The sequence below is a fragment of the Protopterus annectens genome, chromosome 2.part0 (assembly GCF_019279795.1).
Source record: "Protopterus annectens isolate FY-2018-M chromosome 2.part0, PAN1.0, whole genome shotgun sequence".
In the NCBI taxonomy this organism is placed as follows: Eukaryota; Metazoa; Chordata; order Ceratodontiformes; family Protopteridae; genus Protopterus; species Protopterus annectens.
The window spans coordinates 1,834,285,703-1,834,310,626 of record NC_056728.1 but is presented as its reverse complement, the minus strand read 5'-3'; the positions used below and the strand labels follow the sequence as shown (position 1 = coordinate 1,834,310,626).

The 24,924-nt window shown below is 40.3% G+C and overlaps 1 protein-coding gene across 1 annotated transcript in view; it reads left to right on the top strand.

Annotated features, from left to right (window-relative positions):
* The first annotated feature begins 388 nt into the window (after nucleotides 1-388).
* Nucleotides 389-24,924, top strand: part of SPEN (spen family transcriptional repressor) — a 609,081-nt gene continuing 584,545 nt past the window's right edge. The window contains exon 1 of the mRNA XM_044061866.1: nucleotides 389-850. Within this exon, the coding sequence (XP_043917801.1) occupies nucleotides 768-850 (83 nt within the window). The 5' untranslated portion in view covers nucleotides 389-767. The remainder of the gene's footprint in view (nucleotides 851-24,924) is intronic.

Sequence of the window (24,924 nt, the reverse complement as noted above, 5' to 3'; positions counted from 1 at the left end):
CATATTAAAATAAATAAAACAAGAGTACACCCCTGAACCTTAGGCAAAAAAATGTTAAACTGCACAATACACTTTCAGTAAATAGCTATTTTATCAGTTTATCAAATGTACATTTCATAGCATTAACGCATCAGCAGGCAGTGTTCTCTCGCACGTACATCCCTTTGTATAATTGGGTTATTTCACAACCTTAAATGAACAGATCCCCACCCGACTCTTCTTCCCTTAACCCACGAAGTTCTCCGTCTTTTTTCTGCGCCTGCGTCTAACACGCAAGCACTCTGGGTTAAAAAAGCAATCTTGTGCTGGCAAATCGTTCCCCTCCTCCCTCGATCAGTTCTGGGCCAGATCAGACTTTTCCGCGCGTGCGCAGAAAAGCTGGTTGATTGCTCAGCTAGTCCAGAAGACGAACTTAAGCTTGCGTTCTTTCTCAGTAGCCGCCGATCAATCAACCAAACCTTCCACCCTTCCCCCACCACTAAATGAATTCCAAGCAGATTTTTTTTTCCGCGCGTGCGTGTTTGAGACGCTGAGCCCTTAGCTCTGTGTGACCGTGAGTGTGTGTATGTGAGCGCGAGAAAGTGCTTGCCTGCGACCGGAACGCAGAGGATAACCGTGAGAGTGAAGACGACAGCAAACGAGAGAGGCGCACCGAGCAACCCCCGATTGTCATCAATGGTGGGATCGTATGTTGCAGCTTCGGACCCAATAACTTTCTAATTTCGCACGAGGATAATTTTCTGTATGATCCGGGATATTTACACAGTATGGTCCGGGAAACCAGGCACCTTTGGGTTGGGAATTTACCCGAAAACGTGCGCGAGGAGAAAATTATTGAACATTTCAAACGGTGAGTGGATCTGTCGGTATACTCATCATGGTTGGACTTCATCACATCTGGGGAAACGTATATACAAATGCAGTTGCCTCTGCAGCAGTATCATAACTAAAACCAGTTTTCCAAGGAGTTTGGATTATTCTGTTTTATATAAATCTGAGGATGTAATATTTAAAGAACGAATGAATATATTTGTTGAAATATTTTCGGCAGAAATATGGAGTCTTTTAATTGTGTGGTATCTATGATAATATGCGTTACAGACTTGCGGGCGCAAATGGATATATTAAAATGGAATAAAATGATATATCTGAGATTGGTAGTTTTATGCAATTTCTGGCAGTATATGTGTTCTGCCTGTGGGATAAGGATCTGCATTGTAGCATTCACTCAACGCGTTAAGCAGTGTATTGGAATACTGCGAGCGGAGCAGCTGTGCCAACCGGGTGTTTTTATGAAAACACAATTACGAAGCAACAGCCTAGAATTAATTAGTTTGTCGCCCTGCTGGATTCATAGTGATTCGTGATCGAGCAGTGCCTGTTTGGTTTAGTAGGTCATGACTGATTTGAAATGCTTTGCTAAATTTGTTTCATAGTTTTTTTCTTTGCTTAGGATTACAGACGTGGCGATGGAAGAGATCCGACCATGTCTTGCCTGTGTGGTGTTGCCTTCATTTTCCCACACGGCTACTTGCCGATGCCAAATCATTGAGAGCTTTCGACTGCATAATGCAGCCTTGCACAGCAGTGTAGTCTGTTAAGGAGAGTAAAAATGTCAGTTGCAAGCTCCCTTGCACTTCCGAAGCGCTTAATAGCTTGTGGGAATTGTTTGATACATTACCAGTGTGCAAAATGAAAGACGCACATGGTGTTGAGTCTGCGTGGTTTGCAGATGTATATTTGGGTGGAATACATAATGCGAAAAGTATTTAATTCCATTTCTTTCTTGGAACTGCATGCTTGTATATTGTGATCTGGACAAACATAATGCATAATTGCTCTCATTTCCTGGATATAATTAATACTTTAAAATTTGGTCTTGGGGGTGCTTGGTGTTCTATGAGGCAGCAACAGTGTATCAAAGCAACGACAACCGAGCATGGGAAATATGTGAAATCACCAGGAATGGTGGTGTTCATTTCTCTCTCTGGCACCGTATTTCTATTTTTGTATTTAGTAGTATTGTTTAAATCGCTGTACAACTTCTATTACATGTAAGAAGTCGGCTATTTGCTTTTTAAAATGACTGGTAACAATGGCCTTGCCATTTTTAAATATTTCTTTCAGCATGTGGCCTTGGTAGAAATATGCTGTTTTATCTACTAAAAATGAAGTGTAGTTGGCTGTTTCTTAAAACTGGGACTTTAAACATGTCCTTGACCAGCTGAATTTGGTGTCTTTTTTTAACGTGAGGCCGCCACCATTTGACTGTCTTATACAGTTCAGGCTAAGAGGTATTTTTAAAGGTTTTGATATTCATCTTACGATGTTCTGTTTTGAGTCCGTTTAATGTTATGGACGTGTAGGCTTATTTAAAGGGGTCTTTAAAAAACGCATCTTTCTGGGAGAGTATTTTGAGTCCGTTTAATGTTATGGACGTGTAGGCTTATTTAAAGGGGTCTTTAAAAAAACGCATCTTTCTGGGAGAGCCGTATAGACCGAAGAACGCAGCTGCTCTTTAACTATTTGCAGACATTTTGAATGGAAGGAAGGTGAGAGGTGGGGGATGGGACTATGAGGCCGCATGTGTGAATGAGTTTCTAAAATGGCGGACGGGAGATGGTGGTGGTGTGGGAAATTGTGAGCCATAATGGCTCAGAGATGATGGGGGCGGGGGTGTGAGGTGACTGCACCGACATTCAGTTTTTGTTGTGCATCTCGAAATATTTGTATGAGTCGCAGCGTCAAAGGCATGAGTTCATTTATTGCAGTACCACCGTTTGTAACCACCAGAATGACGCGTCTAGTGCTTGCATTGACTCCTTTAATGTTTGCCATTCGTTTTCCAGTGTTTGTTAGATCCAGATTATAACGTTTTAAATTCAGAGCTTTTTTTTTTTGGGGGGGGGTCTTCTTTCTGTGATGATGCATTCATTTTATTGTGACAGAGAGGAGCCGAATTATTTTAAATAAAATATAAGGTAGAATTCTGCGATGTGTTAACATGTTTCTGCTCAGAAATTCACCCATTGTTGTGGCTTTCAAGTGCAGTTCTCCGTTTATTTTAAGAATACTTTTTTCCCTAGCTGATGTTGCCTAGCTACCGTTGCTTGGAGATGTCAGTTGCATTTTGTTCGGGTTGATAACCTCGACTGAGCTTAACTTGTTTTCATTGTAAACCCGGGGAGAAAAGCTTGCACTCTGCAGATAATTTTCATTTACAAGATGAACCGTGGAAGCTTCCACAATAAATATAAATACGAGTATTACTAGTGGGGTATTTAATATTCGCAACAGTTACAGAAAAATACATATACAGTGAACGCATCGAAGTACATGATTGGGTTCCAGCATTTAGAACACACTTAACAGAAGTTGAATGGTGCAGGGTTACAAAATTCCGATATCGTCCAAATTCTAGAGGGCAAATGAAGTTAGCGATATGTTTTCCATTGTGATTATGTTTTTTACAGAAACCAATGCATACACGTTTATTACAGTAATAAGAACTCTCATGTCCTTAGAGAGAGAAATGTTAAGGTGGTGCTTTTGTGTGTGAAGGTCTTTATGTGTGCCTCCCTGTTGTTTTATACTTCTGTCCAATTTGTCTGGTGTATGGGATTACCTGAGTTTGCCAGTAGACACGTTTAATCTGTGTGTGTGTGTATATATATATATATATATATATATATATATATATATATATATATATATATATATAGTGTGAGAGCGAGAGCCTATGCACCACTTAATGTTAATTATTTATTGTTGGATATCACGATATGTATGCTCGTTGTGGTGGTGTCTCATAGTCGTCAGATGTAGTAACACTTTTTTGTGACCCTTGGCGTATATTGGTGTGTTTAAGAAGCCATCGTTTGCATCTTGAATTTCTCGCACTATACTAGAATAGATGCAAATAAATTGGTTCCCACCCATCCCCCCAATCTGAAAATAGAGAGCATGGAAAGTGGCTGACGTAGACGTTCTAGCATAAAACTAAGCTTTTGGAATTCCAATAGTTCTCATAATGCTGATTTTTCAGCAAATGTGATTGTTTTTGCATTTCTTACAGAATAATCTTGTTAAGACAATCTTGTTAAGACTAGGGGAAAATTTCTGGTCTAATGTATGGAAAATGCTATATGGCGTACCATTTTCTACATATACTTTTGGGGGTGCTGTTCTAGCCAATCGTTTTAATTTGCAATTGTTTAATAACTCGGTGTCAGACGTTTGTGCAAACTTCAGCATGTTTTTGTTTAACTGCAAAGGACTCTGAAGTTTGTATGTTATGTTTACTCGTTATCATTTTGCAAGTTTCCCTTTAGAAACCTAGCTCGGGGAGGACATTGTACCAACTTGTACATTTACATGTAGTCGCGGCTTTGTAATCACAAAGGACCCATTTGAGAAGTATGCAGCTGTAGCTAATTATGCTGATAAGCTACTATATTTTTATCTTGGCATTCTTTTGTTTGAAGTGAAGGTTGTGCTTGAGCTCCGTTAACGTGCTGGCACACGTTTCCACAACTTGTTTCATGCTGTATGCAGGTTGCAACACGAGTGGCAGGGCTTTTGGAATGCACGAGAGAACATTTTAATTTATAAGGCAGTGGAATGCTGAAGAAGCTTTTCTTTTTAGAAGATGCTTGCACCATCTGTCATTTTAAGTTTGGAGTTGAATGAGAAAAGTGTATTATGGTTCTGCAATGCTACAAGCTTCTGAAACATTTGTGACCATTTTCCTGTCTTAATTAACAAGTAACTGGCTAATTTGCTTGCTGCCCCCTTCTTTAGTCATTGTTTCCAGACATGGCTGTAAAAGTCTGAAGAAAGTTAAATATGTCTAGAGGCTCTGTACTGGTTTGTTATATGCATATGTGTATACGTGAACCACAGCTGTTTTCTTTGTGTATACTTCATACACAAACCTCAGTGCAAGCTCTTAAGTGCACATGCATAAATATATATGTACACATTTTTGAGTGTATGTGTGTATATGTGTGTATATATATATATATATGTGTGTGTGTGTGTGTGTATATATATATATATATATATATATATATATATATATATACACACACACATATAATGATGTATATTAGATAATTTTCTCTAGTTGCTGCCCAGAAGATTGTATTTGGGTGAATTTTTGTAGTTTTAAGATGGTTTAGGTAGGATGCTGAAGGTACAGGAAGAGGGACAAAATCGTAATGGGAGTGGAGTCTGGACACTGTGCTAGCTGGATAGTTGAATTTTTGTAATCCACCACAGTCGATAAAAAATAAATATTCTGGTACCCACTGGAGAAAAAAGAAAGCTAAGGTAGCAATAGTTGTAGTACACATTCAGAAAAACATGGGTACTTTAATAGCTGTTAACAAAACAAAAGCACATGCACCACATTTTGTGTCAGATAGTAAAACTGTGTAACACTTTTGTCATGCACAATCCCAGTATTACAGTGGATGCTGTAGCAATGAAATTTGGAAATGTGGAGGTAATGTCCTGCGAATTATTATGAAGTCCTCCCCCACCTGTATGATTAGTGCTGTTGTCAGTTACCTTTAGGGTCCTTTTGATACACGTTGACAAATCCAGCTATACTCCCACCATTTCAAGTCCCACCATTTCAAGTTCCATTTCAACATACTTCTAATTGGGCCATGTAATAGTTCATGCATAAAAAATAGTTAAATCTTGGGGAAAAGTTTCATGTTGTGGAAAAGTAATACAACAAAATGCAGAAACGTTAACCATGCTACACTCCACATAAATTTGTTAAAAATGATCGGTAGTAACCCGAATCATGAAAGGGAAGAAAAAAGCTACAAAGAGGAAAAACAAGTTTGTGAGCTGACATAAACTTGATAGCAAGGGACAGAACTGTACTACATAAACGGGGGTTAAAGAAGTAGCTGCCCTTAGGAGTCAACAGAAAAGAAACAAAAACTCTGCATCAGGTAATAATATCCTTGCTGTTGTAACTCTGTACAAGTCAAACCTTACTCACCTGTGCTAGTCTGCACCCGTGTTATGTTATGTTATAAAAGTGTAGAGTTTGTATGGGGAAGGGCTGCTGGCTCCCTCTCCACGAGTCCACCACATCAGCAGCTAATTCTCCCATGCAGTGATAAAGAACCATTTCTACTTTTTTCCTGGTTCTTGACAGATTAGCCACAGTTATTGAATTATTAAATAAGTTTGGTTTGTGCAGTTTGTTACAGTTATGCTTGCTGGATGTGGTATGATTATCTTTTATTGCGAGCTTCATGTTATTAGTTTATGCAGGATGAAGGAAGTCTTTAAATGGAGTAGGTATCTGTCCATCAATCCCTGGTCTACTCAGTTTTTAATTCTGAATTTATGAATTTTCTTATGTTCTTATTTTTTGTCATTTATTTACTGGAAAGGTCTGACCGGACAGTGGAGCCCTGGGGGGAAAAGCTCCATTATACAAAGTCATGGACTTTATTTGCAGTGTTTCATCATTTACAGTCAGTTCCATTTTGGCATTGTTGACATCAGTTACATCATTTAAAAACTACATGGATTGTGTATGAGGGGGTGTACAAGTAAAGCTAGAGAAGAGTATAGTTGTGTTCGTAGTACATTGTGTTGCGAAGCAGAGAGTTGTTGCACAAATTTGTATAGCTGTATTAGTAACGGTTTTACCAAGGATGGTGCAGGTGGACATTATCATCAACGTTTTTAGTCTAGTTGTTTAGTATTTTTTGACTGCATTGGTATATGTCGGTCAACAAGTAGGTATCTATGTATGTATTTATTTATTTATATTGTTGGCTGGGAATAGTCCCATTTTCAGTGGAGACCCAGAGAGAAAAGCAATGGGTATACAACATAGGTAACAAAACAAATCAGCTGTACATGGACATTCTTGAATGCATATACAATTACTTAAAACATATGTACGTCAATAGAAAACCTAAGTAATGAAGATTACAAATAGCTACATTGCAACAGTTAAATACAAGATTAAGAATGTAGATAGTATAGTGGTTAAAGAAGTTAAAGGCAAAGAGGGAGAAACTAGGATGGAAAGGGGTTGGAGCTGGGATGGATGGAGATGAAATACAGGTTCAGTGGTATGTGTTTAGATTGTACAGAAATATTTTACATTTGCTCTATTGTCTAAGGTCTGTGGAAATGGAATTCCACAGTTGGTTAAATTTTTAAAAGGTGTTTTAACACCAACCAATTAATTTTACAGTGTTTAATTTGGTGAGTTTTATTGGAGATATTAACTGTATTTTGCAATTCTGTTGTATGTTCTAGCTTATGTAGATGAGTTTTCAGAATATTAATAATGATATAGCAGTGTAGGTAGTGAAATAGTTTGGGCTGTATTTTGTTGCGTTTAGTAGGGTTTTGTTTTGTATGACATAAATGTTTTGTGAGTTTTTAAGGTTATACAGTCAGTGTGTTTTGAATATAACTAAATTTTGGCATAGGAGACTTGAAGAGATTTGACTCTGTCTAAGCCAAAGTTGTAGGCTTTGAAGGTTAAGCTGTATAGACTCCTGCAAGTGACTGAGGGAATTGCTGTGCAGATAAGAGGAGTCATCAGTGTACTGTACTAATGTGGCACGTGTATATAATTTATAAAGGTACTGAACAGAGTTGTTCCAAGTATTGAGCCTTGTGGCACACCTGTTACTAGAGAGAAAAGTAGAAACTGCTTGAGACCATTTTACTGCTTGTTTAGAACAGTCCAAAGGTTATTCATCTAATGTGATGTGTGCAAGTATTGCAGTAGACTAGGCTAATGTATTGGCTGCATCTCACAGATATTTTGAATGATGGTCTGGAGCTGGTGAAGTAGGTTGTGTGTTTGTAGTAACTTGCTTGTTATGAAGTTACTGTTTGCCTCCACTTTCAACAAGTGTTTCATTGTATAAGTAAGAGTTGCAGTGTTGGACATATCACAATGTGCACTGCAGGGTTCTTAATTGTTGTTTGTTTGTGTCTTTCGGCTTTTTCCCGGTTAGGGATCGCCACAGCGGAACTCCAGCCCGCTAATGATTGGTAGTGGATTTTTACATACCGGGTTACCAGCCCTGACGCACAACCTTCAATGAAGGCACGCCCCATTCATGTATGCCTCCACACAGAAGACGCTCTAGCTGAGAATCGAACTGGGCAACGTCTTACTATGAGGTGACAACGCTACCGCAGCACCACCACCACAGGGTATAGGGTTCTTAATTGTCATAATGACTGCAAAAAAAATTATATAGTCCTTGCTGGAAAGATAGATTGGAGTAAGAGTGTTGTGGTGGTCAGCAGCGAATAGGAGGGTTTCTTACTCAAAAAGGATATTTAGACATTGGAATTGCAAGTTGTCTCTTCTTGTGCACTGATGAGAAAAATGGTTAGAGGGGATAGAGTGTACCAGTGAAAATGGGTACATGGGTTGCAGGAATAGTGAGTGGGTGTATTCAGGCATATCGATAACGTCGCAATGGCATCTGCTATGCACAGTGGAGTTGTAGTAAGAATTTTAAGGGAAGGTCTGTATAGTCTGTTACTACATTGTATTTGCTGTGCCAGAAGTGAGAATGCTGTTTGACCTGTGGAGTAATTGAACTTGACTGTGAGTGGTTTGCTTGAGACTTTTTAGAGCACTGAGACAGCAGGTTTGGCTGCTGGCTAAAGGTGGACAGTGAAAACGTGTTTTATGCAGTTCTAGTGGGGGGGGTGTAGACCTACCATACAGTGGGTAGTCATTTGGCTTTGACAAATTGTGCTGTCAGGGACTAAATAGAGAAATAAAATAGCTGAGATGGTTCATGGGAGATTTGGGTTAGCTTGAAGTTTTCATGGAAAGTTACAGTAAAAAAAAAAGGAGGGGGGTTGTGGACTGAAATTCAAGTCCCTGTGTAAGTTGACTTGCAAGTTTAGTGTGCGGGAAGGGAGATACGAGTCTCTAGATAGTTAATTGGTTTATAACTGTAGTAGAAGGGTGAGACCATATGACTACAAACCCTGTGCTGTACAAACCCTGTGCTGTGTATACTTCTGGGTTGAATATGATGGTTGATGTGATATAAGTGAAGTGTAACATTTCACAGATTTGGTTTTGGAAGTATTCCTTTATGGTTAATACTTTGGTGGAGAATCATCATTGGTCATGTTGCTTGTGGAGGACATTTTTGCAGAATGTAGGAAAAGATCCATCCTTGCTAACAGCAGAATTACAGTCAGCAAGCATTAATACTTCCTAACAAGACAAAGCTTTCCCAGGTGGCTGCTAAGATCATCCCACTGTCCCCTAATGCCAAATCTGAATGATCTATGCTGCTTTGCTTCAGCTTGGATGGATATGAGATGGCCATAGGCTGTATTAGTGTTATCCTTGAGGATTTTTTTTTCATTGTTGTAAGTACTTTCACTAATTGCATCTATGAATTGTTCATAGGCAAATGTTAGGCTAGCTGCCCTTGCGGGCCATTTTAAGACTACCCAGTTTCCCTTCTGGTGCCTGAATTAACCAACCCCATTTGGTTATAGATTGGCCTTGCATATTGCATGGTTGATTCATTATGTTACCCCAAATGAGAATAATTGGAATCATACCATAGATAATTTGAGGGGGCCCATTTACGGGGAAAAACATTTAGGAGCTGTCTGTCCATTACTAGTGCAGGGGTAGTCCTGGCCTAAATGTTCTGTGTTTCCTGTCCATAGATTTTAAGTTGTGCTTGAAAATGGATTTGGGGTGAACTGTGTTTTATGCGGTTAAGGAGTCTATTTCACAGCACATGCATCTTCTGAGTGATATACCTGTCCTTCCAAACCATTCTCTTCATGTTGCAGAAGAGGTTTAAATCCCCGGACAGAGTATTTCTAATGACATTTGACTTGCTGATGTGCAGTAAATCCATCAGTAATTGGTTGGAGGATGCCATGCATGCCAGACACAGGTCCCCTCTTGATAGCCTGTAGGATACCGAGTATAATGACAAGGCTTTCGGTCAGTGCATATAGGACAGATTTCATAGGCCTTGTATCCTTTTAGTAAGGTATCTCTGTGGGCATTTCAGTTGTTGCATGTGTCTGACAGATGCATACCAAAGGGGGCATTGTATTCGGTATTTGGCCTAATGAGGCTTAAGTAAAGGGCAGTGACATCCCTAGATCTAGACACAATCCCTTTGTTTTATAACCTGTGCAGTATAGAGGCAGTATAGGAACATCAATAGACATGTTGGTCAGATGTTAGGTCACTGTCCATACTAGAGTTGCCTTGCCACAGTTCTCTTGCCTGCTATTGAACATCAGGTTGCTGGCTCTGTCTCCTCTTACAACACTGTATTACTTGGTGTCAGTACTAGCTATCCCTGTGGTGTACCATAGGTCCCAGTGGACTCAGTGTCAGTCTTGCTGATACCAGCACTTATCACGTCACTACCAATATTGATGGCAGCTTTGATATTCAAGCCAGCTTTATCCAGTCTTTGGTTTACTTGAGCAGCATCTTTAGCGCCGTCTGATTCGCAGACAGATGCATCTGCCCTGACCTGTGGAGCTTTCAGGCATGTCAGCGTCTTGCTGCTGCAAAACAGTGGGGTCACTCCTTGAGACATCTGCTTCTTCTCAGACGTATGAAAACACCTTTTTTCCTGCTTACAGAGCACACCTCCTGGATGCACACTAAAGTAGGCCATGTAAGGCATTTCTTTTTATTGGGGTGATTCAACTGAGTACATAACACTTTTCAGAGAAGAACCAGCGTGAAAAGCTCCACAAAAATGTTAACACACAAACGTGATAAACATTCAAGACATTGTTTATTCTACTTGTATACAGCATTGTAATATTGGTCATTTAACACAGAAACCAGAAAATGTAATTTTGGTGTTTGAAGCTATATGAATATTTGCATGTGATTTCCATGTACATAGTCGATGGAATCAGTAAGATAGATGGATTTGTGGTACAAGTCATCTGAAGAGAGGTTTAAAAACAAGGTTTGAGGTGCATTTTGGGGAATGTATTAAAATGAGACCTAGATGAGGGAGGTGTAAAATGGATATAAACGTAATTGGTGTTTGGGAAAGTATGGAAAGACAAAGGAAGAGCAAAGGTATAAGAATAAGATAGTATATCTTATTACAAAATGTATTGAAGATGCGTGTGGGCACGCATCCAGGTTTGACTTGGCTATTTCCTCAGACTGACTTTGGAAGCGTTTTTGTTTCTGATCATACTTCTAGTCGGAGAGAGTTCCATAGCTTAGCTTTAGCTACTGCTCCTAATGAATCACCATGATGCTTATTGGACTCTGAGGTGGTTGTTTAGTTTTGAGTGAATGGTTTGAAATGTCTTGAATTATATTTTTGTATGAGGTTTGTGACTTTTGGGACGTTCGCAGATTCTATGTTATTTAGAAAAATTAAGTGCCTTGAATATTCGGAGGAGTCACCCAAAGGAAGACTTGAATGAAGAAGGGGGGCAAATTCCCCATAAGCCCAACCTTTTTGGAATAAATAACTCCAAATTTGGGGGCAAAAATGTGGTTGGGGTTATACAACCAATTGTCTTCCTTGCTCTTGAAATAAACTACAGAAAACACCTGCTTCCTGGTGGTTATGATTTGGCACTCCCACTGCTACTGCCTAGGTTTGATTCCTGGTCGGGGAATTTCAATGGATTTTTGTCTGGCTGTTAGCGCAGAGTTATGACTGTGTTGCAGTTCCTGTGGTATATGTTTTGAGTCCATCTGCCCTCATTGCTTACTGTGTACCCTTCAGCAAGTCACGTAACCGGTCAGTGCTAAGGGGCAACTGGGAACTTTGATCCCTTAACTCAAGCCTAGTAACTACCCATGAACCTACAGATCCTCTTAGGGTGGTACTTCCTAGGATGACATCTATCTCCAATAGGGTTGACTTATCTTCAAACCCTTTCCCACACATGAGTGGCCTGTCTGAGTAGAGATTCCCTAACCATTGTATTGATTTCAGCCATGGCCTCGTAAGTTACCAGACCTGTGTGCCTTGCTGTTCACATTCTGGTAGGAATCCAGAACTGTGGATATGTTTGGAAAGTGTATTTTATGCATCTGTTACGTTATCCTTTAAGGTATTAAAAGTATGGTACTTAATGGGTGAAGCCTAGCTCGTGAATGCATTACAAGTTTAGGGGTTGATTGATGTCAAAGTAGTTGTTCAGACCACAAATACCTTCAACATGAACAAGCTCCTTACTGAGGAATGGAGTTATTTATTTATTGCATTTGTTACCTGGGAAAGTCTTCTGGGGCTGGGTGAGCCCACTTTCAGTAGAAGCCCAGGGAGAAAAGCTCCACATACATTAATAGTACATACAAGAAATAGCACAATACACAGTGTATAAACAGTCTCAGTGCATGAAAATAAATATAAACACAATGGTACATTATTACAATTGTACATAATGTTGATATGTAATGTTTGTATCCTTGAAGATGGAGTTAGTCCAGAAGGAAGCAGTTTTACTGTTAATTGTTGGAGTAGGGTGTGAGCAGTTGAATTGAATTCAGCAGGTCAGAGGTAATTCATAAGTAGTGATATTGTAGAGGTTTATAGTAGTGAATCAGGTTTTCAGAGGTATTGTTTTGGCACAGGTACATTGCTAGAGAGGAGAGAGGTGTGTTCTGAGAGACTACTTAAAGAGAGCAGGATTTCTGATAGAAGATGGAGGACATTCCATAGTTTTGAGACCGTAAAAGAGTACAACATTTGACCAGCTGCAAGGTATGTTTTTTCAACTTTCAGCGTCATTGTATTTTCGGAACTGAGTGGCCAGTTAGGGTGGTATGTAATCCGTAAGGAGGAGATGGAGGGGCAAGTTGAAGATCTGTATATGAGTTTATGTGCAGTGGATAATTATGAATAAGTGAGGTAAGTGTGGGAGTTCAAGCCAGTTTAGCTGATGTAGAGATAAGCAGTGGTGTGCAGAGTTTTTTGAATTTGTTACATATGTGGCAATCTTCTTGTAACAATGAGTCCAGTTTGGATTTCAGGGAGGACTGGATATTGGTGAGCATTGGAGCACCATATAGAGATGGTAGCAGTGAAATTAAGATAGTGTTTGTGGCAATAGAGGGTACCTAATTTTTTTTTTTTTTTGATGTTGCCAAGGAATGTTAAATTTTCATCAATAATAACCCCTAGCAGTTTAGTACTTGGAACAACTTCAATGAGAGTATTTTATGGGACTTGACAGAAAATTCATTATTATTCAGAGTGGTAGTTTTTTTTTTTTTTGGGGGGGGGGGGGTCCGCCTTCATTATTAAATTTACTCTCTGAGGCTACCTTGCCTTTCCCTTTACACATAATTCTGTGCTCATCAGGACCCTTTCTCCATATTTATTTAGCTGAATGTGTAATTATCCTAAATTCTGTGCTAGCTTTTTTTTTTTTTCAAACTTAATGGCATTTTTTATTTTGTATCCAGAAAAGTATGTACATATTTTTTTTCAGTCAAAATTGTGCAGATCTTTTGCTTAGCATTTCTGATGCCCAAACCTTTGCCTCATGCCATCTTGATAGTACAGTGGCCATGTTTACGGCTGAGCTGGATTTCATTGGTTGCTGTTTCAGGTATCTTGGTGATTCTGTGGGCCTGCTAATTCATTGCATTATGCTTGCTACAGTATTCTTGAGATTTGATAGCATTTGGATTTATTGCACAGTTTGTCTTTTAGGGTTGTATTTTGTTCTTTTGTTAAAAGCATGGAAAATGAAGTAAACAATTCAAAGTGCTAAAATCCCACCTCAAGACAAAGACCTATGGTCCAGCCTCACTGTTGTGGTATAGTAGGATGAATGGCAACAACACAAGGTCCAGCTCAGTCAGTCTAACATAAGCATTATGGTGCTGGCTCTGGCAATATTAGCATATGAAGAGGAAAAAATGCACTGTAGGAGTCACTATGCTTCGGGACAGAAGAATGGTAGACAGAGTACCAGCTTTCCATAATCCATGCCAGGAAGGGCAGGAGAGATTTTTGTGACAGAGAAATGGAAGAAAAGTTGGCAGATCTGGCAAGAAACAGTAATTTTCTGTTGAGTCAAGGATAGGGGGGCAGTGCTGCTTTCTGTAGTCCTACAGGGTTTGAGCCCTTTCATCTCGTATGTGTGTGTATATATATATATATATATATATATATATATATATATATGTGTGTGTGTGTGTGTGCGAGAGAAAAACTCTGAGCAAGTCACCTTATCTAGAAAGTACTCCTAAAATGGGGCATTTATGTCCACTGGGCTTACCGCAGTTAACAAAAGCTCCGACTTCAGGATGAGAAGTCCTGAAAGGATTGGTAGATGAAATAAATTCAAAGGCTTCTCAATTTAAACAAATCTCTTCTAAGTTCTTTTCACAGTTAATTTCTTCTAAGTCTTTTGGGTTTCTAGTACTATGACTGGAATAGATCCCATTCCTATGTCAAAGTATGATTAAAGTTCGTTAAATTAGTATCGTTTCAATCTTTGATGTCAGCAAAGAGTGTCCTGTGCCCAGAATTGACTTCTGCAGCTAATACGGAGTTACTTATGTCAGTAGCATATCTAAATATGACTGCAAATTCTTTTTTTGAGACACCCATTGCTCCTACTGCTATTGGAACTGTCTTGGTATCCTTCTACACTGCCATCAGTTTTGCCTGCAAATCCTGGTATTTTGACTTTTTCTCTCTCTACACCTAAGACACTGTAATCACTGGGTGTATTAGTTTCAATGGTCAGTGCTACTTTTGTCTTCTTTTCATGGACTACTAGATCTGGCTTTCTCACAAATATTTTTAATGGTTGGTAATGGGTGTGATATAAACTTCATATAATGCTTTGTGACTTATGCTTCCAGTGCCTCTCGGGTGCTTCTATTGTAACATTTGCACAATCCCCAATGCAATAGTCTTGCCATATTGTTATGCCTTTCAGTATATAGGCCCTCTGCCGTTATCGCATCACACCCAGCAAGATGTGCAACTGTTTCCAGTTCTGTTTTACAGAACCTGCATTTGTCCGTTTCTCCCACCTGTTCAGTGGACTTTGTTAACCGAAGTGTATGCAGTCCACTATCGTGGGTTGTCAATACTAACCTTCATGTTTAGGTTTAAATTCACCTCTCCTTAACCGTTCCTGCATTATTAGACCATGATCCAAATGAGGTTGCTCCAGGAGTTCTCTACTTGCAGCTATCTTCTCATCTGATCCTTCTTGTATATATATTTTCTGCCTGATTTTTGTCTACTTCTGGTTTGATTTCCATTCCCATCCAACACTGATGTTTCTGCTGAACTAAGCGTGAAAGTCATCATAGACTTGTTCTGGTGGTTTAAAACTTTCACTATGTTTGTATCTGGTGAAAGCAGCAGATATGCATGCAGTCCTAGTATTGTAGATCTATACATGTAATCCGTTTTGAAGAGGGCATGTAAAAGGAACACTTTCTTTGAATTGTGGTCTTTGTCTAAATGTAAAGCACCCGGTGTGCTTTCCAGTGGTTTTTTGCCTTAGGCACATGGATAAAAGCCCCTTTTTTGATGTCTGACAAAATTGAAAAGGTTGTGGTTTAAGCTGAGAGTAATATAGTGAATGGGTTAACTGAAAAGGTCCTGTCAAAATTCGGAAGAGAATGACTGGAAGAAAGTAACGATTGCCAGGAAGGAGAACAAAATGTTTCCTGACTTGGACAATTTTGTTTATTTACAAATGATCTAGCAATACAGTTTGGGGAAGTTGTTTTCACCTCAGTTACTGGGGTCATAATGTGGAAGGGGTCCCTAACTACTGGAGAAAATGGCTGTGGATAAGTCGTTTCAACCTTATTTGCTCCCACTCCCCCATATAGGGAAAGGGAGGCCCTTTGTGCTAATCCATCATCTGTGTCTACGGTGGCAGTCACATTGTTTAACTTTTGATTATATCTTCTACAGAAAGGGATGTTGGTGATTTGTAAAGATTGAGATTTGCTTAACTTTTTTCCCCTTCCCCACAAATGGGTGTGGATTGGGGGACACAGCTGCATACAACGCAGAGTTGACAAAACCCTTTGGCTTCCACAGTTTCCCATAATTGGGCGTTTACCAATCTTCACAATCCCTGGATTTCTAGAGACGGCCTATAAGTATCCCAGACCTGGTCAGTTTGTAAGGATTGAGCCCTACCTCACGCGTGCAGCTTTCATCGTCTTTTCCTTTAGCATTGCCTTGGATAATATTTGTGCAGTAACATATCTGTAGTTGTGGTAATATAGCTTTATTTGTTTTACTGTTATCAAAAGAATTTTGCTGACGAGTTCTTTATGACTTGTTCACTGATGGGTACCTAAAACACACGAGGCCTTATTACCGAGCTAAGGTAAAACGTTAGGCTATTTGCGCGGTATGATACTGTGGTGTGTTTGTGTTGATCATTTCGCTTGAGGTGGTAAACGTTTCACTTTTCACTAACGACGTTGAAACAATTTTATATAGCTTCTATTGCAATTGTTTGGGACTCCTGGTTTGTTAGCTAGATATTTAGAATCGAGAAGGTGGTGCTTGCACACACACAAAAAAAGACTGTACCCTCGTGGAATGCGTACTGGCCAGACAGCCTGATAACACTTGTACCGCTGAACTGAAACAATACTGGGACGACCCTTTTACGTACGGCTGTTAGTGAAGTGCTGCTTCTGTTGAGGGTGGCTTAGGTAACCCTTAGTACCGAACGTTTGAAACAAACGGCACGCAGAACCCAATTCACATGCATAACCACATGGTAACCTGAGAGTAGATAGCGTACTGGAGTCCGGCTTGATACAGTTCCCAACATCTTATCCCAGGGATACTTCGTAGTAAAACAGTCTGTAACTACTGATTCTCAATGTTGATATTTAATCCACGGTATTTTCTCCCTTGGACAGGATAGCGCAAGTTTCCGACCCAGAATTGTGAATAGTTGAGGTTAACTTCAAGAATGAAAGAAACACGTAAATCGACAGCGCTGTTTGTCATCCTGTTTAACGTGGTAGTGTGACTAAAGATAACAATACCAGTCGACTACTTTGCGAATCTTTTACGTTGTGGTATAAAAAATAATTTTCATTTAATGCAACACTATTTTTCGTAGTAACGCGTATGTGGGTAGTACCGTGTTTAAACAAAACTATTACAATAGTGGATGAAACAAGTGCCTAGCAAAACGCGTCTTGCAGCAGTGATATATTTTACTTTTGTCCCAGTACGTCTCCTTTGCGCTCTCAGTTTTAATTTAGTTTTGTAGTATGTAGAAAATATCCTTAGCAACAAAAAAGTGAATTCCGAGGTTTGTTGCACACAGTCGAACCGCACCTTATTGATGTTCTAACGGCGCCCCAGTTTTCAACACTGCTACAGCAGAGATTAGCGGGGGGAAGTGGGGTTTACAGACCCCTTTTGTCTCTGTTTACGATGTGAAACGGTACTCTCTGCCTCTAGGTAGAACAGCAGTAACCCCACTGGTGTGATGCCGGATGTGCGGTATGATTGCGCCTTGTCTTGTGCGGCGTTGGTTCCCGCCTCTTGTCTACATTCTGTTTCTAGAGAGGTGGCTTCATGGTGGGGGAGGGGGAGGCGAAGGTTTCCTTGAGCGTTGGTTTGTCTGCGGCGTGACATGATTGGCTGTAAGCTTCCTGCACCATTTTGCGTGGTCAATCCTGTAACACACTGCGGAGATTATGTTGCGAGCCTGCTTGCGACAAGCTCTGAATCATGTGACGCGAAGGCTTCTGTAGAGGAAAAGGTGAAAAGCTGGTTCAAGACACGTAGTTGTTCCTGAGAAAATCTTCTGTATTTACCAGTTATACTGCTGAAAGGTTAGCTACTTCACATTGCAGTTGAAAACTCAACCCAGTCTTAGTTTTTTTTTACTCATTCCCTTGGACAGTTTTAGAAAAAGTCCAGGGCGTTACTGTAGATGCTTTTTATTTATAACATGTCAGTAAGTGGACCAATGCAGTAACTTTTAAGGGTCAACTCTTGGATAGCAGTCATTTCAGGACGTAGTTATGTAATTATTCTTGGGGGTTCCTAAACATTGTCAGGACTTGAAACCCCTGATCTTTGTAGCACATTTAGGGGTTGGTTGCGCGCTTTAACCGTCTAGATATATATACTAATTTATATACACGTAGGCACACACATCAAGATCTAGATGTAGCCCTAGAGCTGCGCTCGATTTTCCGGAACGCGTCGCAGTTTTTTCCCCAAATAAAGTGTATGGGCTTTTAGGCAGAATTTGTCATAAATTTTGCATTTACAAATATGTCTGTTAGTGTTTGATATTCTATCATTTTTTTATCCATTGAAGATCGTGGTCTGGGTTTATGTTTTGAATTTTTAGTGGACTAAGGTAGAGATAATGCATAATTGTTTGTACTCGTTCTTAGTATGTTGAATAGAAAAGTGCTTTATAAAATACACAGAATTTTAGAAGTTTTTTTTTTGTGTCTACGGCAGTCATAAAAGACTGCATATTCTGCTTTGGAAGACCGAACTTGTGTGTTGAGATGGAATTATACGTCTGGGGTGGCATCAAGTCAGTGTCAGTTGACACCTGTGTCTCATTCCGAACTTAAGGTGCACACCTATGTGTTGGTGGCAGCATCCCTGAATGCGCTGTTGATATTTTTAACTGATGGGATGCCCTGTGTGCTTGTCACCTGAGGTTCATGGAGTTGGATTGGTAGTTATTAAATCCTTTGCCTTTTCTGGTTTTGTTCATACTAGTTTCACAGTAAATCCGGCCAAGTTGCAGATGACTGGTCTGTAGTCAATTTTGTCTCCGTTTTGAATTGACAAAGAAAATTGGTCTCCAAATTTCTGGGTTGTATAACAGTGGTTCTTCTTATCCAAAGATCCCAGATTTGGTGAGGTCAGGAAACTAAATGCAGAGGACTGATTTTTAATGTTGTTTTCCCCATAGAAGACTCCTAGAAGAAGAGTAGTAGTTGATATTACCAATCATGGCAAATAGTGAAAAGGATATTGCTAATTTTGGACAAGAGTATGATTTGGGGAGTTAGAGTGCATATTCTTTCTTCCAGTGGGGGGGTTTCTTCATGAACAGAGACTCCTAAGCCTGAAGTCTGGATAGCCTGGGAGGGAATGTGTCTGTGTCTTCCATATTGTCCATGAAGCCATTAAGATACTTGACACATATGTTATGCTTTCAACAACACCTTCTAGACAAATTGTTTGCTGCAGTCCAAAGAAGACATGCTTTGTGGAGATGCAAGATTCATGCCTCCACAGCTTCTAGAACCACATGATGGACTGAGGGAAATAAGATGTAGTGTACATTTCCTTATTTGCTGATAATGTCACTGTCTCTTGCCCTTCAGGGGCTCTTTGCAGTTTGGTCCAGAATATAATCGTCATTGAAATCGGTGAAGGGGAAGGGGGAAAACTCATACTGCCGCAAGATATGAAATTTCATCGTCTATGGTGTTCTTCCTCAGTGTACAACAGAGGAGTTAGGGGGAGACCACATTTATCCTACACCCTCCCAAAAAAATAAACACAGGTCTTTTATTAAAGAGCTGTTGGTAGTAACATTATCCCAACAACCTTTTTGACAACTAATACAGAAAGAGACCAAGTTCCCTTCAAAAGTCAGCAACAGTCCTGATTTTGATTTCTTTCTTGACCACCCCTGAATGGAGGTGAATGGAAAGAGATGCTATGTCATGTACTGATCTGTGTAAATATGACTAACAGTGGATGTATAAGGATGGTGGCATCCTACAGCCAACATTTTAAAATTTACTTTTTTCCTCACCCCATCTTGTCTGTACCCGTGCCAGATGTTCCACTTAAAAATTGTCGGAAGGAAGGGGATTCAGATGCTTCCTGAGGAGCCATTCAGAAATCAGTAAGACCACTGAGGAAGCACCTTTGTTCCAGAGGAAATCTTGTTTATGATTATCTTTCAGTCTCATCTGTCTTTGTAGTAAGGAAGACACTGGATGTTCTATTTAGACATTAAAAATTCTTACATGCATGTAAAGAGCAGGAAGAAGTCAAAAAATTCCTATACTTTTAAACAAGAGTTTGTTGTCTTGTCTTTGGCTTCAGTTTCACTCCAAGGTTGTTCACAAAATTCCTTTTGTTAGTAGCTGCTCATGTACACCTACAGAGGACAGAAGAGTTTCCTTATTGGGTGACTGGCTTCTACTTGTCAACATCAGAGACTCATCCAGCATCTGGGAGTTTTTGTATTTCTTATTCATTTTTTATTGGACTTGAGTATTGCTTAATTCTAGCAAGACACTAGTGTTATAGGTCGTTTTCTAGATGCCAAGATACATTAGGCAGTTTTATCTTTTAAGAGGATCTCAAACATTATTTTCTTTGAGCTGTTAGATGATCCAGTTCAGGCTAGCATATTTTTCATGTGTGTGCGACTTATGGCAACTTCAGTTTTGGTGTTGCCACATGATGTAATTATGGAGTTGTACTAGAATGGACGCTCAGTGGTCTCATGTCCAGTCTGTCTGAAAGAATTAGTTAATATTTCTGTGCTATTAGATGTATCCGAGGAGGTGGACTCTTCATCACTGTCTTAATTGGCGAAATGTTTCATGCCAGCTCGTTGCTGCAGAGGTATAATGCTCTGAGCATGGGCCAGATGACCCGGTTTTGAGTAGCACCCAGCTGTGGAGGAGAAGGCACGAGGTGCAGGCACCAGTTGTCTCATCCTGGGAGGAGGGGGTGGCTTTGGACCACTGTATTACTGATACCATGTAGTGATCAGGTGTTAAAGAAAAGTGGAACATGAACCAAGGCATGCATGTTTGTTTGTTTGCATGTCTGTCTTTGCTGGCCTGCTAGTTTGACTGGACAAAACCCATTGTCAGTGGATACTTGTTTTGTACTTGGGTTCTAAGATGCTTGAATTTAAGCTACATCTAGGTCCATCTGATCTAGTTTAGACCCCTTTCCCTATCTTTTTGTTGCCTTTTTGTGCAGTAGTTGTAGTACAGTTGTACTGGCATTTTACTGTTTAATATGAAGGTCAAACAGGACTTTTAAGTGCAGGGAAAGATTCCATCCAAGTATAAGCATTTAAAGTGTGCAAGATGTTTATAAAACAATTCTCTGGATTGTGCTGACTGACCTAACTTTAAACACTTCACACTCAAAGAACAGAAGAACGGTTTAGTGCCAGTAAAACTGTGGGCTACACCTGCTATTGAGTCCTCCTCTCAGGGTTTCTTGCTGCACTTTCAAAAAGTGAGGCAAGAGGAAGTGTTGTGTCAGGGATTATGTTCTCAATGCAGAAAGCATAAATCTGAGGAACCTAAATAATATCTGATCAGGGTGTGCTGTTTAATTAATTTGCACATCGCAAGACAAATCATATTGAAGTGGTAGGCATCTTGAAGTGAAAGTGCATCTTCTGTACTTTCTATCTCCTTGCCCCTCCACATTTCACTTCATTAGCATACTTCAGGTTCAGCTGAACCTGATCTGTCAAGCTGGGCTAAAAGAGAATGTTTAGCTGATTTGGTCCAGTGTGTCTTTTACCACTAACATCAGGGGCAGTAGAGCAGCCTTCCCTGCCCACCTTTCCAGATCTAGTCTCTGACTCTCCCTTACTTGGGGCCCTTATGAGCCCCAGTTCTTTTTAGGCCAACAAACACCTTTGTCGTTCCATGATGATGGGTCATTTTGAGGTAAATGCCTTCAACCTCAGCAGTCCCAAAGTTGACCTTATAGTCACAATTATTGCTTCTGACTTGGGCAATCTCAAGGCCAATGATCCTGTAGTTGCCTGGGTCTCATCTAGCAGACAGTCCTCGACTCTCTCTCTCTCTTTTTTTTTTTTAAAAGTCAAATTTCCTTTCCTGTGTTGTCATTTCTGCCATTAAAAGTTGAATCCACCAATTTCAGTTTAGATTTTGAATGTTCTCAACCTCGATGGGGTTGATCCTAGAGATGGATTTGAGCTGTTGGCGTTGTAGTTTCAATCCTTCACGAATGTTGGCTTTAACCCCTGGTTTGCAGAAGTTGTTGGTTCCATAGCCTACTTTGCAGGCTTCTTTGTGCGATCCCCCCCCCCTCACAATTCTAGCTTTGGCCCAAGGGCCTTCTTGTTCTGCTGTTCTTTCTGTTCACCTCCCCCCTTTTGGCCTGTACAAGGTAGACTCATTGTTTTTTCAAGGATGTGATTTACTGTGGCTGGGTCTCTGCCTTCCCCCTCTTCAGGTGTCATGTTTTCACCTTGCAGAGGTCTCAGGACTCCCTTCCTTGTGGTGCGATTGTCATCCACTTTGACAATATGGCTGTGGCTTGGTACATAAACTTTTTTTTTTTTTTTTTTGGTGGGGGGTACTCTTCTACTTTCTGTCTTGGGAGGGCATGAGAGTGTGTTGGCACTCATTCTTTCATCCTGTTTTTTTGGGGGGAGTATGAGTGTGTGCGAGTGGGTCTTGTCTCTCACATCTGCAGCAAGTCAGCTGTCTAGTGGACTGGCTATGCAGTTGTTGTCTCATACCTCAGGAGTGGTCTCTTCAGTTAGTAGCACAAACCCTGTTATGCCACTTGGTGAAGCCATGCTGCAGCCTGTTTGCATCCCCAATCTGCTACAAGTATGGCAGTATTTTTTCCCTTATTCCTCCCTTGGGGAAAAAGTCCTAGAGATGCAGTTGCCCATAAAAGGTCCTAGGCCATCTTTACACCTCTATCCAGTTTCCCCTTTTCCAACATTTTTAGAAGAGGCCACAAGCTGCAGTGCCAAAATAATCCTGGTAGCCTCCTTTTGGCTTTAACAAGTGTGGTGTCTGCCCCTGTGACCTCATTTCTTAGCTAGGCTTCTCCACCGGAGGCTTTCAAAAAAAATCTGCTAGCTTTTCTGCCCAGCAGTCCTCACTGGGATTTCCATTCCTTCAGATTGATCTCCTAGTTTCTGTGCTTCCAGTGATGGCCAGGGACCCTTCATGGCAGCCCATATTTTTGTTGTGCCTGGGTATATGTTGTAGTTGGACATGTTTCTCCCTTTGAGCAACTGCGAAAGGAATAGTTCTTTTAGCTGCTCCTATTTTGTAGTATGTTACAAGTATTTGCTACAGGTATCTTTTGATTCCAGGTTTTCTTCCATCAAAGTCCATCTGGCAGCTGTTTGTAACTATCATCAAAGTGCTGATTTTTGTCTCCTTGGTTTCCCTCAAAGTTTCTAAGACCTTATTGCAGGGTGCCTTTCAGTGTGACCCCCAGTCTAGTTGCCATTTCTGTCTTCAGTCTCCTCCTTCATCCTTGAGGAACCTGTAACATTTGCCTTGTTTTGAACCTGTTGCCTTGCAAACCTGAAGTACATTTCATGGAAAGTTCTGTTGCTTGTGACTGTCACATATTCTTAAGGAGGAGTCTGCTTTTGCAGTCCTTCAAAATTTCCAGTTCTACACAGTCTAGTAGGCCATCCACCAAGTAAGAGTTGTGCACTTGACATAACTGGGAAGTGTATTTATCCACTACATTTATTCAGTGGGCAGTAAGCAACTTGATGTTTGTTTGTTTCTTGTTATGTTTCTTTCGGCTTTTCCCGGTTAGGGGTCGCCACAGCAGAACTCTGGACCGCTTTGATTGGCAGTAGATTTTGACGTGCTGGCTTGCCGGGCCTAACGCACAAACTTTAACGAAGGAATGCCCATTCAGGATGTCACCACACAGAAGACGCTCTAACTGAGAATCGAACGGGCAACGTCTAACTGTGAGGTGACAACGCTACCGCAGCACCACCACCGCAGTCTAGTAAGCAACTTGATAAAAAAAAAAAACCTTCACTGACTGGTTTATGTCATCTGCCATTTCTCTCTCTGGAAATATAAACAAGTAAGCAACTTGATGTACTTGTTTATATTTCCAGAGAGAGAAATGGCAGATGACATAAACCAGTCCGTGAAGGTTTTTTTTTTTTTTTTGATGGAGACTTCGTAGACATGGTTTCTGTCTGAGACTAACAGACTGTCAGAAGGCAGTGAGTTTTCTTTCTACTTCAAGTGATTTGGATTAACTTTTAAATTGATGACACTGTGGTATAGAAGTAGGGAGTGTTGCATTCTTGAGTGTTCTTTCCTTCTGATGGAATGTTAAACCCAGATCCCATCTGTTTGAGTTAGTTGTAGCTCAGGTGGATATAAAGGATACTCTGTTCTTATACCAAGTGCTGAAGGAAGTTCCCCGGTGCCCTGGCCAAATTTTCATTATTAGTGTAAGTACCACATTGGATCTGTCCTGAAAATGTGTTATTGGCTTAGTGGGATTAACCCAGTCAGGAAAGGTTGTATGGGTGGATAAATTAAATAAGTAAATATTTAGGCTATAGTATTCTCTCCTTGGCAGATGCCCCATCCTGTTAGAGTACAACAAGAAAATTGATGGTAAACATCTTACAAAAATGAGCTATTTCCTTTTACTCAGCCATCATTAGGCCAATCATTGAATATAATGCCCAGTTTGGCATGTATTTGCACAGACATTCGAAACAATTGGGAACGCCTGGATACAAGGCCTAAGCAACATGTCTTACATGGACTGACTTAAAGCCATGTCACTGTACTCTGTATGCTACAGACTACTAAGATGACCAGTGTCTGGCACACAAAGGATTCTCGGGCCCAATACTGATTGATTTACTGCAGTATGTAGAACTCATTCCACAAGGATGAGTTTCTTCTTTACTGGCTTCTGCATTGCTACTCAAAGATTTGTGCAGTTGCAATTTTTCTTCTTTTCCTGAGCAACATTCACAAGCGTCTATAAGTTTTACATTGTTTCATGCAGCAGCTGTGGCTTATTTTTGCTCCAACTGAAGAAATTGCAGAAGTGTCTTGACAGTCCAAATTCTTGTGATTAGAAGACCAAAGAAGAGTTTTTCTTTCTC